Genomic DNA, 12,012 nt, shown 5'->3' with positions numbered 1-12,012 from the left:
TCGGATTGAGTGGGTCCGAACAGAAAAAAGATTTGTTTTTTTAAACAGAAAAAGGAGAAAAAAGGGCCCAACCGGGTTCGAACCGGTGACCTCTTGATCTGCAGTCAAATGCTCTACCACTGAGCTATGGACCCCTTTTGTTAAAGAAACCTCATAATATTATATGGTTTTTAAAATAGAAAACTAAAACTAAAATTAAAATCAAAATTTCTTTTCAATTCTCCCATATTTAGTATTGAAAAATGTTAGCAGTATAATTTAAAGATAAATAATTTGTGTTAATAATTTGTTCATTTTTTTTATCATATTCTATTACAAATTTAATAGATTAACTATTAGATTTATGGAATTTATTATTAACTTATGTGAGGTTCAAATAAGTTTACAAATAAAATAATTGATTTGTCAGATGATATAGAAAAAATATGGACACCAATTTTTTGTCTAATTTAAATATTACATACTGATGTGTCAATGTGACATGACGCTAACATGCACATCAATCTAAACATATATTGTTTTGCCTCTTTCATGGATAACCGACTATCTACTCTAAGGTAAGGGGGTAGTCGATCGCCCTCACTGAACCTCAAGGTGATCGCAACCACGCAAGTGGTGTTTGAGGTGGCAACGATTAAGAAAGGGTCTGTGAAATTTTTTTGGCTAACATGGTAGTGCCACATTAGCACGTAATTATATATAGGGACAAAACCATGAATTCTTATTGGTAGGACAAAACATGAATAATAAATATATTAAGATTAAAGATGGTCTCATACTTTCGACTCCGGTAGTCGCAACCACCCTTGCATGATGGTTAGGGCGGCGGCACCAACGAAAAAAGAGTGCAAATGTTTTTTTGCCAATGTGGCATACCATGTTAACGTGTAAGGAGGTGTACCTAAATGTTATGTACGGTAGCATTACTTTTTCTTTTTTTTCTTTTCTTTTTTTGGCGAAGGTAGCATTACTCTTTAGTATATTCACAAAAGTAATATTACATACCACTCAAACATTTTAAAAAGTTTGACGTGGCAAAATCTGATAACCATTGAATCAACTAGGACACGTGTGATTGAGTAGGTGTGGCTTATCAATTAAACATCCTGTGTTTCTATGTGGTTGTGTTTGAGGTTTGTTGTTTTCCTTTGGCAAACCAAAGGGGAAAACACATGCGACCCGTGAAGCAACCTTTAATATATCACAAGCTTGTTCTTGCATTCACTATCCACTTTACCTACCATTATCTAATCTAATCCCAAACCGGGGGTACAGATGGTACAGTTGCAGTCAAGATTTGTTGTTGCCAACCCATTAAATATTTGACTTCACCGTCCACATTTCATCCGTCTTACACAGCTTTTATTTCGGCTAATGTTTAAATAAATTTTAAACTGTTCGATCACCTATTTGAATAGGCAGGTCTCATATGTGTTCTCTCATATTAATTGCTAAATTTACTAATAATTAATTGATGTAGATTTCAGATTTTTTTTTTTTTGTTGTTGGGAGGGGGGTGCTGATGAATGCTCACCAAAAAGCAGTTTGAAACTTTGAAGTGGTTGTCACCAAAAACCGTGTCTAAGAAAGAAGACTTGTGAAAAGTTTAAGGTATCATCATCTTTTCCAAAAGCGACCTATTTTAGTTTTCTTCAACCATGTCTTATTGTCTTTATATACTATATAGTTCCCTTTTAGTGTTTCCAATCAAAATCTCTTTGAAATGTCGTCTCTTTCCTTTATCTTACTTATAGTGTGAATCCCAGATGCGTGTACCAAAAAAGTTCAACAAAAGAGAGTAAATCTCGGCGACCAATGTTGTTATCTTATCAAAATCCCTTAGAATTTTTTCCTAAATTCTAAAATTATAAAATTCAAGTTGTTCAAAAAATTCAAAAAACTAAAAGACAACTTTTAGCTAAACGCTTTTTTTTACAACATAAAAGTAATAGTTAAGAAGACAACATTTTCTAAACCATTCAATACAATAAACGGCATGAATTCTTTAATAATATTTTTTTTTAAGAAAAAATTATAGGATATCTTCATCCATTATTCTTTTGGATGAATATATAAGATATGGGGAAAAGAATATTCCCCTAGGCACTTAAGTCCATCTAGAAACCTTTTCTATTTTCACACTTATTGTTTGTGTTGCACGAGTTGGTATTTCATAGTACTACCATTATCAGCCTTTGAGGTTTCGATTCATTTTGGTTTCCACGCCAAAAACCACTTGGTTTGTTGTAAAATAATTTGCATATTCTGCAAATCTTTCAAGTTTCAACCACGTAATTATATATACTCCAATCCCCAAACCCATCTCCGTCGACAATTGGACTTTACAACCTTTGAAAAGATGCCCTTTTATCATCTCAAACAAGACCACCTTTTTCTTTGTCTTAAGAGAGAGAGAGAGAGAGAGAGAGAGATTTAATTAACTTATTATTTTCTGGGTAAACATCATAATTTATTCGCTATAGATGAAAATAAATACTTATATATATATTATAAGTAAATTTAATGCCAATTTACAAAGGGTAATTAATTAGCAAAAAGCTTCAAAATCTGAAGTAGTGGAGACAGCTCAATCTAGACAATGTCATTTATCAAACGCTTATGCCGGTGGTAATGCTTCTCAATAAAAACTTTTGAAGCCCCTTCTACAGTTTTACGCCATGTCTGCAAAATTTACCATATATTAGAGAGGAAGAATAAAGAAGTAAAAGGAGGTAAAGGCTAAAAAGGTAAAAAGACTTATCTTATCAATTTCTCTTAACTATTTTACTAATTATGAATTATCACGTCGGTTTGTAAATGATTTTGTAGTCCCAAACACTTTTAAAAAAAAATTATCAGTCAACTTTGTTGTTTAATCTTTTCCGCCCATATTTTATCACATGACATCCACGCGAGTTTATATGGGGTCGTAGTAAAATCTATGATATCTCAAGCATTAAAATAACCATTTCTTAATCAAGCTCAGGCTGGAACCAACTTATAGTCTTTCAAGCCAAAAAGGGCAATTTTTACATAAAAGGTGTATTGATAAATGGTACAAGTTAATCTTAGCATATTTTGGAAGAAGGTCAAATGGTAATAATGACCTATGCCAACACAATGAGGTAGAGTTGTTAAACCCCCAATATAGGGTTAAACTTGGGACATTGGCTTGAGTGTAAAGGCCAAAAATCATTTTCATAGCCAAGCATTTTCATGCTATTGGGTTCTAGACTTTTTGAATTGATTAAATAGACAATTCTATGTTCTTTAATCATTTTCATAGCCAAACATCTTCTTCTTCTTCTTTTCTTCTTCTTATTTTAATAGATATAAAGGCCAAAAATCTAATCATGCTATTGGGTTCTAGACGTTTTGAATTGATTAACTAGACAATTCTATATTCTTTAATCATCTAATCATAGCATTTTTAATGTATTTACTATTTAGTATTCAAAAACATTTGAAATCATGTGTTTCTTCCTTCCAAGCAATACATAGAATATCGACAAATGGAATCCTAACTAAAAGCAATTAGATCTATTGTACACCAAGTGTTTCTAGTGATTTCTTATGGATAGAATATTAATTTAAATAATTAAGTTTATCGGCTCAAGTTTTTTGGACAATTGATGATTTAACATGATGTCAAAGCAAATGTTCTGAGTTCAAACTTTATCTTTGCCATTCATCTCATTTCAGTTAAATATTTCACGTGTTGTGTGACTTGTGTCAAATCTCAGTGCTAGAATATTAATTTAAATGATTATGTCTATCATCTTCGGTTGCTTAAATTGTTAAGATAATTGGTAATTTAATACCATATTACAACTAACTAAATTGTAAACAAGCATCTAAACTAATATATATGTTTGTGGCTTCCCAAAATTGATGTAACTTTTAAAATTATTATTTGATCAAAATTCATGAAAAATTTATCACAAATCTAACAGTAATATTAAGAGTGACATCAATTTTGATAATAATAATAATAATAATAATCTCACCTTCTCAAGGGCTCCTAAGAGGGACTTGTCCCTGAACTGTGACCTCCCAATGCCAAGTTGCCGAAGCAATGCAGACCTCCTTGTCGCCGTCAGAGGAAGAAGCGACCGCCTCTCCAACAACCTGGTACTACTACCATTCGATGGGCTCTCATATTGATCACCGTCTCTTACTACCCTGCTCCTAATTTTCTGGCGCTTCGACACCCTTAACAAGTCCTTCCTCACCGGTGCCTCGTCGCCGGAATCCGAACCCAGTTCGGCAAACTTTCTGAGCAACTCATCTGAGGACTTCTTGTTCACATGTTGAACGTTGGCAGCGCTAGCAGAGTCCATTGTAGAAAGAGAGAGAAATGTCAGTGTGAGGTTGATAGTGAAAGCTGAAAGGCAAAATATACGGGTAAGATTAGTACGCTGGGTTTGTGTCTTATTAGCGTGGAAAATGGACCGTTGGGAAGCTAAATGATTTCAATAATGAGAATGCGGAAAATATAGCCGTTGGGAAGAGCACAGGATTTAAACAGCTCGACAATGTTTGGCATGTCGTATTAAGAATACAAACATATTCCATTTTGCTATTTTCGCCGAATGGCGCCCACCGCCCATGTTGTTGCTGACACATGTGCTTTGACTTTGGGCCTGGCCACACCGCCCATGTTGTTGCTGACACATGTGCTTCGACTTTGGGCCTGGCCACACGATGATGGTTTGAGAAGTTCTAGATAGTCAAACAAATAAACTCAAAAAAATTTCTAAATTAACGTAGCAAGAATTTTTAAATTAAAAAAATGCAATTCTCTCTCCTTTGTCACTCACGGTTAGCCACGTCAATTTAAAAATTTTTCTGACTTCATTTGTTTGGCTCCCTAGTACTTCTTTGATGGTTTACGGGTTTCTGAAAATCATTTCTTTTATTTTCTCGTGTAAATTTTTACAAATGTCTTTTTTTTTTTTAATCTGAAAATCATTTTATTTTTATTTTTCACGTTTAGTATTAGGAATATGGTAAGAAAAAATATATATTTAATGCAGATTTCATGAAGAAAAAAAAATTTATAGTATCATTGGCGGACAATGGTATACTACGATACACGAACAAGCCAGAAATATAAAGGAAATTCTACAATATTTTACAGAAGATAACGAAAAATATAAATGGGTAAGGGGAAGAAAATTGCTTGGGGCTTTGAACTTCAGGTATCTATCTCCTTGGCTTTCACTGTGAGGGTTCCACAAAGGTGGTTGCAGTAAGAAGTTAACGTTGAAAGAACCTGTGAGGTATTGAATAGAGAACGTTAGAAGCTAATTAACAAAACAAATTAGATTTGCATATGATTTCTGTCCATGGTAATTATTTTGCCTTATCCCATAAGATGACTGAGAATAAGTCCCAGATCATTCAATGGAACGGTGAGTTCTCTCACCCGGCACAAAACGTTGTAGTATTTTTAGTTATGTGTCAAATTACAAAGTTGGATGGAAAAACATTTGATTTATATCATCATAATAAAGTCAATGTGGTCAAATGCTCCTTCAGATCACTTGTGACATTCCATCAAAACCATAATATTAGAAGAAACATGGTGACATGAAGGATTGCAGTGTGTGGTTTGATAAAATGAATCTCTTTGAACATTTGTAGTACATCTACATCTCTGAATACAAATAAAACATCATACCATGTTCTTAGGAGCACAACTCAGTCCCAAAACTAAGAATATGGCATTCAAGATTTCTCAAGTTTAGCTGCAAAATGGGAAAATTATTAATGTAAGCATGTATGCACGATATATATTACCATAAAAAGCCTTCTAATCACACATTTGTATCATGCAATTCCAGCAAAACTGTAAGTAAAGAAAAACCTTGGTTTCCCAACATAATTTTGATAATTCATTGACATTTGATATACTAATATCCAGGAGAAAATGAAACTCCTGGGGAAGTGAAACCTATAGTGTAATGCATAATCTCAAATCACATCAATTAATCGGTCCTCTAATATTTTAAGCAGTATTTCACGCAAAACATAGGCTCAGTCAAAGGACCATGGATGTATGACGAACAGAGACGCACCTAGCTCATAGGGTGAACTATTAAAATGCTTCTATCTTGCAAAATGGATTGACATCAAGCACAAGTTTCATTTCTCTTATTGTCTTTGAAATGTTTTTAATCTTTACATTATCAAAGGTATTAAAAGGCATTGAATAATAAGAAGAGACAATATAAATTCACATGCACATGAATGCATGTGAGTCCAACATGTTTAAAGCTTCTAATTTAGTGCTGGGCCACTGAAAATTTTCAGCACCCTGATACTGATATAAAAGCTTACCACAACAGCAACTCCAGTCTCGCAGAATTTAGGGATGCATATGAGTCTTACCGACTGCCCTTCTGATCCTGCACTAGGAAGTTGCGATCGAAGTTATTATTTAATGGATTTTTTTTTTCCAGGGTCTTGACAAGTAACATGGTAGTAAATTGTAATGACTTAGTTGATAATTATGAGTTGAATACAAGTTACCCTTTATTATGTCAGTTTTGTATTTATCCTGATTTCCGACAAAGTAAACATGAGGACAGCTCTCAATGAAGAAAGGATCCCTGTCTGTGAAAGGATAACACCCTGGAAAATCAACATGAATGCTAATTTAGCTATACAAACAGAAACTCAAACACAATTTCATGAAAAGTTCAAATTCAATCAATCAATTCTCCTGATTTCTTCAGTGAATAATTTTGTCAAATTGGTCATTTGTTCAGCCTATAAAAATTATTGGAGCCAAGCAATCAAACAACCAAGCATATTATTATAGTAAAAGAATAAACATGTAGCAGAAAGTATTCTAGATATACCAAGAGTATTAGGTGCCGTCGGCGCCAAATGCCTCCACCTTAATGTCCTCTCCATGAATCCAATTTTATCCTTTGCCTCTGAATACTTCTCAAGATCATCAACATTCTGTCCTGATGTTCCAAGAAATCTGAAAACCACAACACAATATGTCATTTTTGTTTTGTTTCAGTTTTTATTGGAGAGGGGGGATGCTTTATTACCATACCATGACCAATACCTGATATTCTCAAGCTCAAAGCAATGAGGGTTAGTACAAGACCTAAAAGTGTTATACACTGAAGACCCAGGGAAGAGGCATTTATGCAATGGCTGAAAAGAAAAGACATTAGAAACAAATCAATTGATGCAGATGATAGTAATGTATATATGCTTTCAAGGACATAGAATAAACCTGCTGAGGTAAGGAGAAGTTAGCCGGATCATTTGGTCCTGGCATGATATCTAAAGGCACACTTGCAGCAATCTAGGAATAAGTGAATATATAAGAAACTCCATTCACAGCGAGGTGACAGAAAAGGAGCTAACTTAACAGTGAAACTACTGATAAGAACCTGTGTCAGCAAGATATCTAGCTCTTTAACTGGCTCAGACAGCCTTGATTGATCCTTAGAAGCCAAATTCTGCATGTATTGAATAAAACAACCATTAAGGAAACTGGAATAATGGATTGTTGTTGTGTATCAAAGAATCTTAGCATGATTATAACTTTCACTCTTGACCATTTTAAGAAACAAAACTGAGAAAACCTGGATTTTTCGTACTTTAGTCTAATCAAAATAAGTTAGAAGACATTTTCATAATTTTTTAATTACTAATAAGGATATAACTAATTTATCAATTCATATGCAAGACATTTCTCCTGCAAGTTATCAAGCAACTAAATCTCTAGAACAATAATTCTTCTGGTGGCAAAAACAACAGACATAGACACAGGCCATAACCAAGGATGAACATGTCAAAGTAGGGCCGAGGGAGGACAGATCCTGTCCTAGCCTTCAACATTTTTGAAGAAGCCACAGACAGACAGACTGACAGAGAGAGGAAAAAAAAAAAAAAAAACGCCAAGGGACGAATCAAAACGGCCTTTCCTAAGGTTTTTAAGATATAATTCTAACAAGCTTTTAGGTCTTGGTATAAACACTATTTCCATCCATAAATTATTATGTGATATGGCCATCTAATTTTTATTTTCCTCTAATCTGTTTAGTGGACATACTAGTCAATTTTAACTAAAATAGAAAATCATATGAAAACCTTGCGAAGAGAGATTGGTCTAAGTCTATGCAGAACTTATAGAAACGCCAAATTGTATCACAAATCATCAGGAAGATACTATATCTTTGTATCCTTGGACAGCTGATTTTTTTCTCTTGTAAACTATTAATTATAGTGATTTCCTTGTTCTCTTTACTAATTCTAGTTAGGTGCTTCGTCTTGTAGACTTCATGTGTACTTAGAAGTGTCTTTACGCTTTTAATGATATTTTCTGATTATATATATATATATATATATATATATATATATATGAGGCGGATAACTGCAGCTTCTAAAAAACAGAAAAGAGGTCATTGTTTATTTGTCTCCCAAAAACAATTAAATTAAAAAATAATAATTTAAAAAGCATAGTTATAATTCAAGCACATATGCTAGCATCTATTGTTTCTAACAATCACAAGAATAATAACAAAGATATTAACAGAAAGCACCATAGAAAGTGATTATTACAGAACAGAATCATAGAAAATGAAAATGTTGAAGCTGCTTATCCATAGAAGAAACCAAAAATAATAAATGTATTACCTGTCCATTAAGAAGGCCACTAGGAATTTCAATAGAATTCCCTGCAACTATGATGTGAACTATTTCTGCTGCAATGCTTTGTTCCTGTCAAGTTGATAATTCTATGAAATTAGCCATTTACAACAGTCAGTCACTTAAAAAGCAAGCAACAAATCAACCGCATAACAGCTTGAAGGAAAATACAAAATGAACCTTCTCATCTCCTAAATGTCCTGTTATATGATCAACAAGAAGCTGAAACTGGAGCGGATTAGAAGTGCTGCTCCCAACACTTAACCCCGACACAAAGACGACATACTTGTCTTCTCCTGTACATTCAAAATTAATGAAATCAATGCAAATCTTAGAGATAAGGATGTGCTAACTCTGCAGATACAATTCAGATAGCTTCAATTAGGAATACAACAGAAGGGCATGTTCATGTGTGTACTAGCCAAATTTTTGTCAAGTATATCTGAGTTCCAACTATATACATACCTGCACAAACCTCCTCCAATGCTATCACAATTCCCAGTTCGTCAAAGTAACCAATAGTAAAACGTATGCCAGGCAATGTACTCAGATAATGATAAAATTCAAAAGAGACTAGTTTCGCATAATATAACATAAGGAGCAAAAGGCCTGAATATCACTTCCAGTAAACAGAAATAACACATTCAATACTTCATCCGTGAATGTCAGTGAATCTTTCCTGCTGAGATGATTAATTTTATAGGTGATGGCTATAGTTAATAAATGTATGAGTTTGGTTTTAAATTCACTATTAAAATCCCGGATTGCTCTCTTTTGCCCTCAAATTTGATTTTCTTTGTGGATTTTTTCTTGTATAACAAATAACTAACACAAAGTAATGCCTGTTCATATATTTGATATTTGATACATAATGCACAATAGTTCCATGATTTTATTAGCTTTTATCATTCCAGAAGTATGTGGAGAAGAATGTGTCTAACCGACAAACAAGTCACCAATACATATAATTTACTTAAAGGTAGAAACCACAAGAAAAAAAAAGGTGGAAGTTAAATCAGATCATACTTGGTTTAAGGGGAAGCTCTATCTGAGGTGCTAGGCCAGCTTCTAGGACATCTAGCACCAAGAAGTCACCAGCTCCAGTTTCCTTTCCATGCAAAGCAACAACAATGCCTATAACATGTATCATGTTAATGCAAATAAACATGCTTTAGAACATAATGATGTAAAAGTTTTCAGTCAAACAAGTTGTATTTTTGAAAGAAAAAAAAAAAGAGCTCAAATTTTATACAAAGCACAGAAAATGAGAATAAACAGAGTAGATCCCTCAATGCTATTCCCAAACACAAATAAGTAGAGAGGTCAAAATTGCATTAAGAACTTGATTATACATTACGCATAGTTTGATCATAACCATCCAATCATTTGTACTCCTAGACCATGTAGAAGTATATGATAATTTAGGAGAACATTCAACAAAAGCTGCATCCATTAGGCTAGCAATAAGGAGCATTCAAAGGGAGTAAATAAGATAGACCTCATAGGTTAAGCCCCACATAGATTGACTCCACCAAAAAGTGAACCCGAATTCCAGAAAACTGACCCTAATGCAACTAAAGATGAAATAAACCACTCTGGGTCCAAGGAGCTCAAGCAATACCTTCCATACAAAATGTGGTTTTCTTCTTCCTTTTTCTTTTATTATCCAGTAACTTAAAAGCAAATTAGTGAACTACCATCAGATCCTGACAAGAATTTTCTTAGTTTTGTAGAATATGTCTTTAATGACACAAACCTGTTACATATATTGATGGTAAGAGCACACTCCCAGCAAGCTTAACTCTTCCACTGTCATCTTCTAATATCAGTTTATCATCTGGGTGCATAAAATTATGAGGCTTGACAAGCGGAGTCACAGATCTCTGCAGATTGCAATTAAAGGCTTTTGCTTCTAAAACTCCAATCTCAATCATGAAAAAGAAATATATAAAATATAACTAATTTATTGACAACCATAATACCTCCTTGGAGTACTCATCAAGAACACAAGGTTTGAGTTTCATGTGCTTGTACAAAGTTCCAACAATGACACATTCCTTGCCCTGTTCCAATTGCAAAACTGTGCAAACTGCAACCCAACAAAACCAAAGACATCTTAATTACTCTCCGTTTTATCTAATTAGTACCTTGTCAAACCCCACAAACAACCATTTTGAGATTATGGACTTAGTACCAGATCAGAACCTAAACAACTAATTCTCATATACCCCCAGAAAATGAACAAATAAACCCTTGACCTCGATTCTCACCTGATAAATTTTAGCTACTGTGAGTGGGTGTCAAGATCCTATATTTCGTAATACCCTAAAAGCCTAAGACTGCAATAATTTTTCAATCACAAATTCCCCTCTCGAAAACACAATATTCACCAAATAATCCAAAACATCGTGATTTATAACTATAAAGCCCAAAATCATAAGCCACAAAAGTGCCAATTATACATTAACTTCTAAGTCATCATATATCAAATTCAGAATCAACTAGCACTCCCAAATTCCATACGTTAACATTAACCACATAACACATCCATTACTAACAAAAACCAACAGAGGGTTATTAAAACGAAACCCAAACCCTCACAAGTCACGAGGTGCCCAAACCTAAACCCTAAATTTCAGTCTTAACAAAAACTTAAAACCCCAACTCCCAAGTCAAAGTAACAATGTACATTATTGGACTGAAAAATTAAAACAAGCGAGAACCCAGAATACCAAAATGAACAAAAAGGTAAGAAACCAACTTTGATTGCACAAAAATTATAAACTTCCGGAAGATTTTGAAGCAAAAGTTACCGGGTAAATGGGGTTTCATATTGGGAACGAGGGAATGAAGAAGGGTTCGCATCAAGTGGAGACGAGCAAAGTAAATCTGGCTGTACTGCTGGCCCCTGTACGTCTCCTTGTGAATTTCAAACTGCTCGTCCTGCAATCGACAATGCCAAACTCAAAATCACAAAATTATAATAATATTTAGTCAAAACCGTCATCGAATAACCATCTGGATACTGAGAAACCATAAGAATAGCTACGAGTGGCTGGAGATTTAAGAACCATCGATAGTTGCCCAGGGTAAGACTTCGATTTTCTTTTTGTGTTTTCCACGGTTTCTCAGCAACCAAACGAAAGGCAAGGGAGGAAGTACCGAGGTAGAAGGAGCTAAAAATTGAGTAAAACAAAAAAAAAAAGAGGAGGAGGGTGGTTACTAGGGAGGTATAGGTAGCTTGTTTTCTCTGGAGACTCCTCTCTGACTCCATTTCCATTGCTTCCATGGCGGGAAACCAGAAAGTACCACCAAATTTCACTACTTGCTCAT

General features: G+C 34.2%; 2 protein-coding genes and 1 non-coding gene across 3 annotated transcripts; all 3 read right to left on the bottom strand.

Annotated features, from left to right (window-relative positions):
- Positions 1-62: 62 nt before the first annotated feature.
- TRNAC-GCA (transfer RNA cysteine (anticodon GCA)) lies at positions 63-134 on the bottom strand. The gene has a single exon. It is a non-coding gene; the product is annotated as a tRNA-Cys (tRNA).
- A 2,304-nt stretch (positions 135-2,438) lies between these two features.
- LOC132162085 (uncharacterized) lies at positions 2,439-4,690 on the bottom strand. Its single transcript, XM_059572333.1, has 2 exons — positions 4,008-4,690; positions 2,439-2,682 (listed from the first exon to the last, which is right to left on the bottom strand). Exons 1-2 carry the CDS (start codon positions 4,338-4,340, stop codon positions 2,593-2,595), a joined length of 423 nt encoding a protein of 140 aa, XP_059428316.1. The 5' UTR covers positions 4,341-4,690; the 3' UTR covers positions 2,439-2,592.
- Positions 4,691-5,031: 341 nt separating this feature from the next.
- On the bottom strand, positions 5,032-11,984 carry LOC132191920 (DNA polymerase delta small subunit). Its single transcript, XM_059607054.1, has 15 exons — positions 11,903-11,984; positions 11,493-11,622; positions 10,662-10,768; positions 10,436-10,562; positions 9,706-9,813; positions 8,860-8,975; positions 8,668-8,751; positions 7,419-7,487; positions 7,259-7,330; positions 7,085-7,176; positions 6,867-6,994; positions 6,535-6,636; positions 6,343-6,410; positions 5,684-5,750; positions 5,032-5,275 (listed from the first exon to the last, which is right to left on the bottom strand). The coding sequence occupies exons 1-14, from the start codon at positions 11,966-11,968 to the stop codon at positions 5,691-5,693; spliced, it is 1,329 nt and encodes a 442-aa protein (XP_059463037.1). The 5' UTR covers positions 11,969-11,984; the 3' UTR covers positions 5,032-5,275; positions 5,684-5,690.
- Between the last annotated feature and the right edge of the window lie 28 nt (positions 11,985-12,012).

Source organism: Corylus avellana, chromosome ca9 (assembly GCF_901000735.1).
Source record: "Corylus avellana chromosome ca9, CavTom2PMs-1.0".
In the NCBI taxonomy this organism is placed as follows: Eukaryota; Viridiplantae; Streptophyta; class Magnoliopsida; order Fagales; family Betulaceae; genus Corylus; species Corylus avellana.
The sequence above is the reverse complement of the archived record's forward strand: the minus strand, read 5'-3'. Positions and strand labels throughout refer to the sequence as shown.